This window comes from Nannospalax galili, unplaced genomic scaffold (assembly GCF_000622305.1).
Source record: "Nannospalax galili isolate Female #2095 unplaced genomic scaffold, S.galili_v1.0 scaffold1225, whole genome shotgun sequence".
Lineage (NCBI taxonomy): Eukaryota > Metazoa > Chordata > Mammalia > Rodentia > Spalacidae > Nannospalax > Nannospalax galili.
This window is the reverse complement of record NW_008352717.1, coordinates 206,042-219,807: the sequence shown is the minus strand read 5'-3', so window position 1 is coordinate 219,807 and position 13,766 is coordinate 206,042. Positions and strand designations below refer to the sequence as shown.

General features: G+C 50.6%; 1 protein-coding gene across 1 annotated transcript in view; it reads right to left on the bottom strand.

Moving 5' to 3' along the window:
* Nucleotides 1-13,766, bottom strand: part of Plod1 (procollagen-lysine,2-oxoglutarate 5-dioxygenase 1) — a 34,189-nt gene that overhangs the window by 12,078 nt on the left and 8,345 nt on the right. The window contains exons 2-12 of the mRNA XM_008849933.2: nucleotides 13,497-13,588; nucleotides 12,328-12,458; nucleotides 11,768-11,931; nucleotides 10,356-10,468; nucleotides 9,402-9,465; nucleotides 7,111-7,208; nucleotides 5,818-5,919; nucleotides 5,104-5,235; nucleotides 3,045-3,166; nucleotides 478-582; nucleotides 56-181 (exon numbers count right to left, since the gene is read on the bottom strand). Coding sequence (XP_008848155.1) covers nucleotides 56-181; nucleotides 478-582; nucleotides 3,045-3,166; nucleotides 5,104-5,235; nucleotides 5,818-5,919; nucleotides 7,111-7,208; nucleotides 9,402-9,465; nucleotides 10,356-10,468; nucleotides 11,768-11,931; nucleotides 12,328-12,458; nucleotides 13,497-13,588 — 1,249 coding nt within the window. The remainder of the gene's footprint in view (nucleotides 1-55; nucleotides 182-477; nucleotides 583-3,044; nucleotides 3,167-5,103; nucleotides 5,236-5,817; nucleotides 5,920-7,110; nucleotides 7,209-9,401; nucleotides 9,466-10,355; nucleotides 10,469-11,767; nucleotides 11,932-12,327; nucleotides 12,459-13,496; nucleotides 13,589-13,766) is intronic.

Below are 13,766 nucleotides of genomic sequence, written 5' to 3'. Positions count from 1 at the left end.
GGGGGGGGGGGGTACGATAGCCCAGGAGGAAGAGATGAGGGCAATAGGTACTCACACACGCCGGCCTTGTACAATGTCCACGTAGTCCTCGGAGCGGGCGTAGTAGCCATCTGCACTCAGCGCCCCCCAGAAGTTGGACCAGAGCCTCCCATGGCGGGTCATGAGTGGGGCAATGACATTCCTAAGGAAGGAAGCAGGAGGCAAACCAGACTGAGGGTGGGGAAGGGGAGGGGCCCAGCAACCTGTGATTTGCATGCAGGGATCTCCATACTTGTCACTGGGGTAGGGCAGCCCAACCTGGAAGGGTTTGGCTCAACAGGAACTTCACCCCTATCACGCTGGGGATAGACCCAGAAAGGGTCTGTCAGCCCTAGGAGTCATCAGGCTGGGGCCCCACATCCTAGGTAATGGGAAAGGCTGAGAAAGGTGAGGGGGTCCTGCTTCCTTGCCTTGCGCAGGGGCCACCCACAGACTTACTTGTTTTGCTCAATCAGCAATCGTAGGCAGTCAGGCTCAGTCAGGGCCACGTCAGCGTCCACACTGAAGTAGTAGGTGCAAGTTCTGTCCTGGCGGCACAGGTCTCTGCAAGAGGAGGGGGGGAGGAGGAGGAGGAGGAGGAGGAGGTGGGAAGAAGGGAGATGAGGAGGAAGAGAAGGAAGAAGAGGAAGGGGAGTAAAGGAGGAAGAAGAGGAGGAGGGAAGGAGGAAGTGAGGGGGGAGGCCATCAGCCAGGCAGGCTGGTTCTAGAGCTTCCACAGCAGATGCTGAATTTAACCATATGCCTTGGCTTTGAGATGTACCAACCAAGGGGCCTTAAGGGGTCATGGCAATCCAGGTGCAGGCTGGGACTTCAACGGTCTCTCCCAACTCTAAGACCCAGACCCTGGGTCCCTAAGCTCTTAAATCTAGAGCTTGGCAATGGCAAATATCAGAACTGGTGGGGGGTGGGGGGGCTGGAGCACAAGCTCACCAATTGGACCTCAACACCGTCTGGGCTGGGGATGAGGGGCTGGTGCTGCCCGTCTACAGAGCAATTTGGTTACTTGCATCAACAGAAGCTGGGGGCATCACTCAGTGGCAAGCATTTGTCTCTAGTACCCCACATAATAAATTAAAACGCATGCTGCTGGGGACGGTGGTACATGCCTATAATCCCAGCTCTTGGGAGGTGGAAGCAGGAGGATCAGAAACAGAAGCTTATGGCCAGCCTGGGCTACATAGTAAGTTCATGGCCAAACTGGGCTACCTGCCTCAAAAATGCCAAAAAAAAAAAAAAGGCCCTTTTGTTTATCTGACCCAGAGCTCAGCAAATTATGGTCCCTGGGCCAAAGCTTCCCATCACCAGGTTTTGGTCAGCCTGTGAGCTAACAATGGTTTTCTGTTCTTAAATAACTAGGGGGAAAACTGAAATAACACATAAAAACTATGCCTTCCTTTGAGGAAGTCAAATTTCAGTGTCCATAAATAAAATCTTGCTGGAACATAATCTAATTCACTCATTATGCAATATCTGTGGCTGCCTCTGTGCAATGAGGGCAGAGCTCAGCAAGGATGATTCAGCCACCTAGCTGACTGGCAGACCCATTCACTACCCAGTCCTTTAGGGGACAGACCACTTAAATGACTGATAGATGCATTCACCACCTAGTCCTTTAGGGGACAGCCCACCTAGCTGGCTGGCAGGCCCATTCACTACCCAGTCCTTTACAGGAAGGTTGCCAGCCTAGCCTCAGATCTTCTAGATCAATGAATTCCCTTTTTGTTGTTGTTGCTGAGACAGGGTCTCATGTAGCTCAAGTTGGCTTGGAGACATCTATGTAACTGAGGAACTGAGGATGATCTTGAACTCCTGAACATCTTGACTGAACTTATAGGCATGCATGACCATGCCTGGTTTATATGGTGCTAGGGATCAAACACAGGACTTTACCATGCATTCTAGGCAATCACTCTACCAACTGAGAAACATCCCCAACCCTAGACCAATGAATTCTTGTGTCTTTATTTTTGTTTAGCTTTACTTTTTAAATTTATTTTTATTTTATCTTTTGAGGGGGACTTTTGAGACAAGGTCTCACTATGTAGACCTTGGCTGGTCTGGAACTTGTTATGTAGACCAGGCTGACCTCAAACACACAAAGATCCACCTGTCTCTGCCTCCCAAGTGACATTTAAAAATATATATATATATTTTTTTTTTTCCTTCGGAGCTGAGGACCAAACCCAGGGCCTCGTGCTTGCTAGGCAAGCACTCTACCACTGAGCTAAATCCCTAATCCCTAAAAAAAAATTTTATCTATTATTTCTATTTTATGTGTATGAGTGTATTGGCTGCATGTATATAAGTGCATCTGTGTTGTGCAAAGCCTGTGGAGGTCAGAAAAGGGTGTCAGATTCCCCTGGAACTGGAGTTACAGATAGTTGTTAGCCACCATGTGGATACTGAGAATTGAACCCGGGTCCTCTGCAAGAGCAGCTAGTGCTCTTAACTGTTGAGCTATCTCTCCAGTCCCTTAAGTGATGTTCTTTTATTTACTCTGTGTGTGTGTGTGTGTGTGTGTGTGTGTATGTGTGTGTGTGTGTATGATGTGTGTGAGAAGGTCAGAGGACAACTCTGTGGAGTTGGTTCTCTCCTTCCACCTTTATATGGGTTCCAAGGATCGAACTCAGGTTGCCAGGCCTGTCTGTGTAACAAGCACCTTTACCTGCTGAGTCATCTCACCAGCCCCGTATTTTTAATAATAAAACAAAAAGTTAAAAGTTGTTTCTCTGTCAGCCTTGGTATATTTCTGGCCCTCCAGTCCTTCCTCTTTCCCTAATTTGCTTCCTGAACCCACGTGACACTGGCTAGGAGACCCCCACACACACCAAGTTGGCTAGACAGAGACTACATCCCCATTTCACAGATGGGAATCCTGAGGCCCAGATAGGCAGGACTGTGCTGGAGACCACAGAGCCTTGTGAATTCCTTACTCAGCCTGCCATTCCTGGTGCTATGGCCTGTCTGCCCACCACCATCCATGAGAAAACCCGTCTACAACTTACACGCCCATGTTCCTGGCATCAGCATTGGCCATGTGCACTTCGGGGCCCACTAGTTTCACAGACTGGTACTCCTTGCCATGCTCTGCCAGGAATTGCTCCACCTGCAGTTTGTGATGCTGTTCCTGGGGGGTGGGGACAAGATGCAGATGAAGATACAGGTCCTACCCCAGGAATCACAGCACCCCTGTCAGTGCCGCCTCAACTCTGCCACCTGGATGCCTGTCTCCAGGTCTCTGCCCAGGCCTGGCCCTCTGCCAGGATGTCCTTCCTTGGCCACCCTTTTACCATCACCTCCTCTGGCCAGGCCAGACTTGGCAGGTTTCTTCACAGCTCTGCCGTTAGGACAGCCCCATCTCCCAAAGATGCCACATCCAGAGACTCCGCTGATCTTTGGGGTATGGCTCAGGGAAACATGTTGCTAACCAACATCAGGGGATCTGGATCGAGATTTAACAGTCTGTGCTTGTTAATCTCCTGGCACTGGGGACATGGAAAGAGCAGGGTCTTTAGACCCAAACCCAAGCAGAGAGGTCTAACCTTTTGACATTGTGCTATGATATCATTTACAAATGTGCTGGGCTGCATTCATAGCTCTCCTGATTTGCATGTGGCCTGGGAGCCACAGGTTAGACCTGCCTGGAAGACCACCATCAGCTCAGCTATGATAAGCTCCTGACCCTGGACAAGAGCCTTTGCCTGTCTCCTCTTCAGCGAAGATTGTAAAATAGGAGAACAACCATGCCTCCCTCAGGTCACTAAAAGCAGGCAGTGAGTCAGATCTAGCATACAGTAGGTCCTCAAGACTGCCTATAACAGCTGTCTTTCTACACAAAGTAACAGTTCATGCTAACATGGTGGTGCACACCTTTAATCCTAGCACTCTGAAGGCAGAAGCCAGTCTCCATGAGTTCAAGGTCAGCCTGGTCTACATAGTGAGTGCCAGGCCAGCCGGGCCTACAGGGAGACCCTGTCTCAAAAAGACAGAAAAAAAAAAAGTGACAGAGTGACAGTTCACGCAGGGGCTGCTGCATCTCCAGGGAAAGCACAAGGTTGAATATTTAAGTAGGAGAAACAGTAAATGCCAAAAATTGTTCAAATGACACCCAAGGAAATATGGGGATGATGACTAACAATAAAGGCCTTTTGAAAAAGTCACATGGAAACTATAGCAGCTTCTTAGAGTATGTACATACACAACATAAAACTTATTTATCAAGTTGGAGAGACAACTCAGCAGTTAAGAGCACTAGCTGCTCTTGCAGAGGACCCAGGTTCAATTCCCAGCACCCACATGGTGGCTAACAACTATCTATAACTCCAGTTTCAGGGAAATCCAATGCCCTCCTCTGACCTCCACAGGCATTGCACGACGCAGGTGCACTTACATACATGCAGGCGATACACTCATACACATAAAAAAAAAATAAAATATTTTTTAAATTTTTATTGATTATTTTTTATTTTTTATGTGTATGTGTGTTTTGCCTGCATGTATGTAAGTGTACCACTGTACCACATGTGTGCAATGTCCTCAGAGGAGGGTGTTGGATCCCCTGGAACTGGAGTTAGGGATGGTTGTTAGTTGCCATGTGGGTGCTGGCAATCGAACCCAGGTCCTCTGGAGGAACAGCAACTGTTCTTAACTGCTGAACCATCTCTCCAGCCCCCTTAGCCTTTTTTTTTACTTTTTTCTGAGAAAGGGTCTCACTTTGTAGCCCAGGCTGGCCTTGAGCTTGCTATCCTCCTGCCTCAGCCTCGTGGGGAGCTGGATGACAGGTTCCTTCCCCTGAACCTGCCCCACACACCACCATACTCTTCTATGCACTTCATGGGTTAATTTGTTTAACTTGTGCAGTAATTCTAGGTGGTCAGCACCTCAATTAAACGAGAAGATGGAAGCAGAGAGGTGAAGGTACATGCCCAAGACCACACAGACAAGAAAAGCAGAATTGCTAGGATTCAACCAGTCTGTCCTAGGGACACTGCCCACTGCCTATGGCCCAGGTAAACCTGGTTTAGTGAGATCCCCAGAGGCTCCCACACAGCACCCGCTACTCACATTGTTGTGAATGAAGAGCCGCATCTGTTTTCGGGGGTAGTGCAGGTGGAGCAGCCGAAGGAAGAACAGGGATAGAAACGGTGTGGGCTGTTCGATGAACACGCCTACCAGGACAGTGGGCAGAGCATCATCCTGCAGAGGCAGGGAGAGTACAGGAGTCCAGCAGAATTCAGCTACTGCCTGCCACTGGGCCCCTAGCATGGCTCATGGGAGACTGAGGTAGAGGCACATAGGTTCAGGAGGACAGATGCCCAAGCCAGGGAACACCAAACAGGCTGTGAGGTGGGCAGGGGTGGGGGTTGGGGGGGACAGGGTCCCTAGGGAAGCCCACCTAGGTAAGTCACAGCCAGGCTCCTGACAAGGGCCTGGTAGATGGCACGAGACCAGGAGAGCTTGGCTGGTGTGGTGTTCAAGGTGAGCCATAATGAGGACAAGGGCTCACGGCACAGGGAGGGGCTGTAGAAACGTGAGGGTTGGGCAGAAGAAACTGGACTTGGGCACCTGGAGGGAGGGTAGAGGCTGTGTAGTCTGCAGGGGCTCTCTGGAGGAGGCACCTGTGTGGTCCACCCCTTCAACCCCTCTCAGGCTCCAAACATAGAGGAGTAAACCCTCTACCTCCCAACAAAAACAATCGGCTATTTGGAACGCCTCCTCTCCTCCCCATCTCAGGGGACTGCCCTCAAATATGCTCCCACAACTCAGGCCTGGCCTCACCGCAATGCCCTTGAGGCTGCGCAGGCCTTCATCACACACAGTACAGCCAGTCTCGAAGGTCCAGAAGCGGGGGATGTAGTTGCCCAGGTAGTTCAGCTGCAACTGTTGGGAGTCAGATGCAGCGTTGGAAAGGAGCCAGGCCAGTCACACCACCCACAGCTAATGGATCCCGTCTCTGCCTGCTATCTGTAGGGATCTTGGAAGGAATGTTCCACCCCCCAGGAGAGCATTCTGGCTGCTGGGAAGGGAAGAGGGAGAGCTTGGCGCTGCGTGCTTATAAAACCCAGATTCTTGGGGCCAACACTCAAAGATTTCTAGGCAACTGAACTAGATGAAGTCAAAATCTGCAGTTTTATTTTATTTTTTGAGACTGGGTCTCAAGTGTTCTAGGCTGGCCTTGAACTCACTATGTAGCCAAGAAAAACCTTGAGTTCCTGATTCTCCTGCCTCTACTTTGAGCACAGGGATTAACAGTAAGCACCATGCCTGGTTTATTTGATTCTGGGGATTGAACCCAGGGCCTCATGTGTGCTAGGCAAGCACTCTACCAACTGAGCTGGGTCCCAGCCAGATCTACATTTAAATTATTTATTTATTATTTTATGTGTATGAGTGTTATGCCTGCATGTATGTAAATGCACCTGTGTTCTGTAATGCCCATGGAAGTCAGAAGAGAGTGTCAGATCCCCTGGAACTGGAGTTACCAACAGTTAGCCGCCACATGGATGCTGGGAACCAAGCCCAGGTCCTCTGTAAGAGCAGCCAGTGCTCAACCACAGAGCCATATCTCCAGTCCAATCTCTACTTCCACTGGCTCTCTTTCCTCTCCTGCCCATTGGATTCTAAGGCAGGTGGTTGAAGACACAGCCAGACAAATATGCTATGAGCCTGTTCCCCAGAACCACTTAGATCTGCTCTATCCACAGCCACCATCTGCCATCAACCCCTTTCATAGCACCCTGAGTGCAGGAACTATCCTATTTGTGACTGACTGTGTCTTAGTTACTGTGCTCTGGGGAAAAATGCAATAGATGTTCAGAGTGAATAAACAATGGTCCTAAGGTGATAGCATACAGATGACTCTGGCTTGGATGGGGACAGTAGTCTCTTTGTGTCCTGTAGTTTAACAGGGAGGGACAGTGCACCACTGTCCACCATAGTAGGGAAATCTAATACCAGGCTGAGCTGGTGTCAAAGGGGCCCCTGAAAGTAACCTTAGCCCTAGTTACAGTAGGAACAGAATTGGGGCTCTGACTTCCTCCCACAATCCCTGGGGGCTGGGCCCCTTCCTACCTTGGTGGGCCCGTTGCCATGGATGATGACTGGGAGGGTGTCATAGGCCAGATTCCTTGCTCTCACGTGGCCCATTTCAAACTTCAGCACAACCTCATCTGGGGGTCAGAAAGCACATATCTACCTTGTGGCAGGGGGCCAAGCCTGGGAGCTCATGAAAGAAAGTCTCTTCACCTCTCTGAGCCTCAGTTTCCCCATGTGTAAATCCCTTCTTTTTAAAAAATATTTTATTTATTTTATTTTATGTGTAGGAGTGTATTGCCTGAATGTATGTGAGTGCATCCATGTCGTGCAATGCCACGGAGATCAGAAGAGGGCTTCGGATTCCCCTGGAACTGGAGTTAAGGACAGTTCATAGCTGCCATGTGGGTGCTGGGAATCGAACCCGGGTCCTCTGCAAGAGCAGTCAGTGCTCTTAACCGCTGAGCCATCTCTCCAGTCCCTAAATCCCTTCTTTTTAAAAATTACATTTATTTATTATTGTATTTGGAGGTCAGAGGACAACCTGCCAAAGCTGATTCTCTCTTATCAAGTGGGCTCTGAGGATTGAACTCAAGTTGTCAGGCTTGGTAGCAAGCACCTATACCCACCAAGCCATTTTCCTGGTCCTAAAATACCTTCCTCATGGGGCAAACATGTGGCCAGCAAGCACTTGGCACAACAGCCAAGGAGGAGCACAGAAGCCACGGTGACCCCTCCTGACCCTGTCCTTACTGTGGTGACGCATTAGAGCTGGAAGTGGGACGGGAGAAAAAAAGACTAGAATATTCCAGCTCCAGAAACAAGGAACAGCACTGAAAACAGGCCAGTCATACGGGGTGGCCTGGGCAGGGAGAGCCGCAGTCAGGTCTTCCAGACCCAAGCTCTGCCCTGCTCACCTGAACACAAGGAAACAGGGAGGAGGCAACACCACGGACAGATGCTGAGGAGCTGGAGAAGACAGCAAGGAAGGGGCTTTTCATGGAGAGTGACATGGGGAGAGCCCCTCTGGGTCAGGACCTGGTCTATCCGGAGGTGTCCTGGGTCCCACCTGTTCACGGGGGCCCACAAGTCCCAGAAACCAGAGGCAAAAGGGCACAAGATGTCTGAGCTTTTCTAGGGGAAGAGCCAGACCCTCATCAGATCCCCAAAGGTTCCCCATAAAACCATCGCAGGTGGATCCTTTCCTCTTTCCCATTTTTTTTTTCTTTTGAGATACAGTATCATGAACCCTAGGCTGGTCTCAAACTCACTATACAGCCAAGGATGAGCTTGAACTTTTGATCCTTCTGCCTTTACATCCTTGGCGCTGAGATTACAGCTGGCATGGAACTCACTATGTAGAGCAAGCTAGCCTCCATCTCATGGAGATCTGCCTGCTGTGTCTTGAGTACCAGGATTAAAGGCATGCACCACCAGGACCAGCCTGATTTCTTTTTTTTTTTTTTGAGACAGAGTCTCCCTGTAGCCCCAGCTGTCCTGGAACTCACTATGTAGACCAGGCTGTCCTTGAACTCACAGAGAGCCACCTGCCTCTGCCTCCCAAGTGCTGGGATTAAAGGCATGCACCACCATGCCTGGCTGATTTCTTTTTTTAATTCTTAATTGTTTGGGATTTATTTATTTTTACGTATATGAGTGTTTTGCCTGTGTGTATGTAAGTGCACCACATGTGTGTGATGCCTGTGGAGGCCAGAAGTGGGCTTCAGATCCCCTGGAACTGGAGTTACTGATAGCTGTTAGCTACCATGTGGGTACTAGGAATCAAAATCAGGTCCTCTGCAAGAGCAGCTAGTGCTCTTAACCACTGACCCATCTCTCTAGCCCCAATTTTCTTTTTAATGTAGTGCTGAGGCTTGAACGCAGGGCTTCCTATGGGCAAGCATTCTATCAAGTGAGGCACGTCCCAGTCACAGCCCTAGCTCCCACTTCTAAAGATAAGTAACCAAGGTTCCAGAGTAGTGTACATGAGGTCAACCAGTAAAAGCTTTGACAAAGCAAAGTCACCCAGAACCTTGGCCCAGGTCCAAGGTGTGTGTTCAGGGCTGTGGGAGCACTTGCACTAACATGGCATATAGGTCGGGGCAGAGGGCCAGACGCCTCCCATGGGCATCACCAGCTTCTCCTAAGCTGAACAGCTATCCCTCTCTCACCCCGTGAGAGACACAGTTCTGCCCCAGGACATCTAGAGGTTCTCTGGGGACCCAGACAGTCCCTTCCATCCACCCTTCTAAGGCCCCACCCCTTATCTCCTCTCAGACCTCCCCCCTAACTCCCCTCTCACCCCCACCCCCTCCAGTGTCGCTGCTCACCTAAGGCTCCATCCAGGTTCTGGAAGATGCGGCAGCGGTGGTCCAGGGTGATGTTGATCTGCTCCTGCAGAAACGAGGACACCAGGGTATGGCAGGGAGCAAGGTCCCGGCATACCCAGCATGGGGATCCAGGCCCCTCATCACTCAGACTTCCCACCTCAGGCCCTGGGGTTATGTTTCTAGGGCCTCTATTCACAGAGAACCAGGAAATCTCAGAATTAGAGGGCGCTACGGAAGCAGCTGGTTCAATTATAACAACAACGAAGGACACGGACAGCACACGCTGGGGCAGGGATTCACCACATGCCAGTTGCCAGTCCCAGGTTCCTATGTACGTATAATTTGATCTCATAGCATTCCTATGAGAAATTAGTATTTAACATTATTGCTTTTTCATTCATTGTAAGTTTTAGTTTTCTGAGACACAATTTCAGTATGTACAGACTGGCCTTGAGCTCTCTATGTTGCTCAGGCTGGCCGCATGCAAACTCATGATTTTCTGGCCACAGCCTCCCACATGTTGGGACTACAAACATACATTATCAGGCCTGCCTTTGCTTTCTTTTTCTAACATTTATTTACTTATTTATTTATTTATTTATTTATTATTTATTTTATGTGTGCATATATGTGTGTGGGCACATGTGCACATACAGAGGTGTGAGGACAGCTTTCAAGAGTTGGTTCTCTCCTTCCACTATGTGGATCCCAGAGATTGAATTCAGATTGTTGGGCTTGGCAGCAAGCACCTTTCCCCACTGAGCCATCTCACCAGCTCCTGGCTTTGATTTAACAACTGAGACTTAAGCAGACTTCCCATAGTAGCCCAGATGGACTGAGACACCAACCCAGTAGCTCAGGCTGCAGAGGGCTGTCCCCAGTACAGCCTGGCCAGTGACATCCAGGGTCAGCACTCCCCAGACCCCTATCCCCAGCCCACCCACCATCACTTACCCTCTTCTCAGGGTCCAAGAAGATCTTAGTATAAAACAGCTGGTCACTGTCGCTGTCCTGTCCCTCCCACTCGGCCACCAGTGTGCTGAGGTTGGGGGCATAACCAATGAAGCCTGGGAATTGTAGTAGGGATACAGAGACAGGCACTTAGCTTCCAGCCTTTAAGCTGGCTTCCTTCTCTCCTCTCTCCCTGCCACTCCTTTATATATAAACCCAGCCTCTTCTCCCCTGACTGAGGAATAGCATGCAAGCTGATAAATGCCATTGGCTGATACATTCCCAAGATCAATGCTACCCACTAAACTGCACCTGCTTAATGCTGAGCCCCTAAAAACCAGATTTGGAGCCAAGCTTGGAGCCCCTTTTATATAGTGATCCGACAAAGAGACAGGTGGAGGCTGGAAAAGGTCTCACAGCACTCCAGGGTCCAAGCCCTGGCAAGTGCTCACTTTATTCAGGGACATAAAGTGAGAGATGTACAGGCAAAGAGGAATAAAACAGGACACCTGGGCCATGGCTGGGGCCGGGGCCAGGCCATGGCAACTGTTAGCTCACTAGGCCAATGAGACACGCAGCTTCAAAGAGCAGCTCACCCTGCTGAGGATGGGTGAGGTGTGTGGGTTCCACTCTCCAAAAGGACTGCAAGTGGCTGAGGGAGGAGGTTGGCAGTTATATAAGAGAATTACAGAGGGCTGAGCCAGCACCAAGAAAGGATGAGGCCTAGGGGCAGTGGGTACAGGTCCACAAAGGCAGATTCCAGAGGTATTTATTTTAGTTTTTTAATTAATTTTTTTGTGCCATGTGAGTGATTTGAGTGCATGTATGTAAGTGCCCCCATGCATGCAGTGCCCACAGAGGCCAGAAGTGGGTCAGATCCCCTGGAACTAGAGTTATGGACCGTTTTGAACTGAACCCAGGTCTTCTGCAAGAGCAGCTAGTGCTCTTAGCCACTGAGTCATCTCTCCAGTCCTACCAGTCCTGTTTTTTGAGACAAGGTCTTATGTAGCCCAGGTTGGCCTCATCACTCCATGGGGCTTGAGAGGTGTTTGGGAAGCTGAAGTGACTAACATGGGAGGTAAGGGAAGATTCAGGGGTCACCCAGTCTCTCCAGTGCAGCCAGATGTCATTCAATAAAGTGAGGCACACACCTTTAATCCCAGCCCTGGAGAGGCAGAGGCAGGTGGGGCTTTGTGAGTTTGAGGCCACCCTGGTCTACAGAGCAAGGTAGAGAGCAATCAGGGCTACATAGACCCTGTCTCAAAAAAAAAAATGAAGACTCCCCAGTGAGGATTCTCTTCAAGTTAGTATGCACCTGAGACTTGTGATATTCAGGGATGCCAGGCAAGGAAGTCCGCCCAAAGGTGATGGGTGGCCCCTCTGCTGGACCCCAACGGTCTGCACCCAGCCTTTACCTCCAGAGCCCAGGAACCTCTTGCCATCAGAGACTGTTGGGTACTTGGCCTCCAACCTCCGATCTGGGTAGATGAGTTCCTCAGCTGAGAAGACCACCTGGCTCTTGGCTTGCCGGAACTTTCTCAGGAGCTCCCGAGGCCCGGAGGCAAACACTACATCATAGCTGTGGTCAAAGCAAGGAGGAAGTGGAGCAGGCCCAGGGAAGGCACCCATAGGAGAGCACAGGGATCCAGGAGCCCCACACATCCCATACCAACCCAGGGCCACCACCTGGGAGACAGATCTGCACCCCCAGTCTGCCACTTCCCACCCCCCACACTAAGCAGAGAAATGGTCCCCATAACCCCGTGTCCTCTTTCATATTCAAACATGGCTGGTCCATCACCCTTGACAGGTCACTAAGAGGAGGATAAGCCTACAGCAGAGGAATATATCCTGGGGTTTGTGGGTCCCCTAATCTTAGGTAAGCTTAGTTGGAGAGAGCCTCCCATTGCATGATATCCAGAGAAGGTCACATTTTGGATTCCTCACACACATCAGGAAGCCCCAGCCTACCTACCTGTCAATGAAGAGAATGACCAGGTCTTCGTGGTCTGCATGCTTCTCCAGCGCCTTCTTCAGCAGCCGCACCTTCTGGCCTCCCCCTGTGGACCCCCTGTCCACACTCCAGTCCTCCCCCAGGCCCAGCGCCTGCAGAGAAAAGTCCCAGCTGTTCGTAGAGAAACAGTCTTCCAGTCATATTTCCACCCCAGTTTGTTTTGGGGTTTTCTTTTTCCTTTTTTGAGACAGGGTCTCCCTGTAGCCCCAGCTGGCCTGGAACTATGTAGACCAGGCTGGCCTTGAACTCACAGAGATCCGCCTGCCTCTGCCTCCCAAGTGCTGAGAGGCACCTGTGTCACCACACCTGGCTCCAACCCATTTTGGGCAGGGAATGGCTTAGCTTCTTTTCAACCCTCCACTGTAGAGAAACCATACTATGTGAATCATGTGACCATGCACGGCCAATGAGAATGTCCCGTTCCTTCTGCCCCCCCAGAGACAGGACTTTGAGCACCTAACCCAAGGATGGCCTATGAGTCTTTCCCTGAGGCTGCTGCGTTTAGGGTAGGCTGTTTTGCTCTACTGAGGTTGAGACACTGGGAATGGGAGCCTGGGGTGGGGCTGAGGGTCTTTGCCACAAAGAAGAGAGAGCCTGACTCTGGAGAGAGAGAGAAAGAAGACACTTTGCTGCTTGAAACCCTGGATCCAGCTATGCCCGAAGCAAGCCTCTGCTTCAGCGTGGATTCATGCCAGCTGATACACTTGTTTTCTGGCTTCATTCCAAGCTCTGCGTAGGCCATGGTGTGGCTGGTGTGCTCTCTGTCCCCAGTGTGCCTAACACAGAGAAGTACTTGGGATGGTCCCTTGAGTAGAGGGCTGTCTTCTGAAGGACTTGGTCCCACAGACTACAAGCCAACACTTGGTCGACAAACATGTTTGTTTATAACACTCCAAGGAAGGTCACAGGACCACAGCCATCCCACGATGCCCCAGGGGACTGTGGGAATGCTGGTTCTCAGGCTCTGCCCTCTACACTCTTCCAGGTGAGGCCTCTGCATGCTGACATCCGGGCACCACTGTGCAACCTCTCTAGCCTCCCCTCTCCTTCTCCCTCACATCCTAGAATCTGCTAGTACACTGCCCTTCCTTTTTGACTTGCACTCACGCTTCAGCCTTCAGGAAGCTTACCTGGATCTTGTAGTTGAAGAACTGGGCTGAGCGCTTGAAGCGGCGGAAGCCCTCCGTCTCCTTCGTGGCCACAGTGAGGACCAAAAGGTTGTCTGTGGACAGAGAAGGGCATGGTGAGCAGGAATGAGGACAGGGGAGGGGCAGGGAGGCGGCAGGGAGGAGTCTACTGTTCACAGTGACTGTCTTCCCAACAGCCCATAACAGAAAAGGGCTCAGGCTGTGCCAAGGACCATTTAGTGGATTAAGACAGAGCTGGGGGTAGGAGGGAAG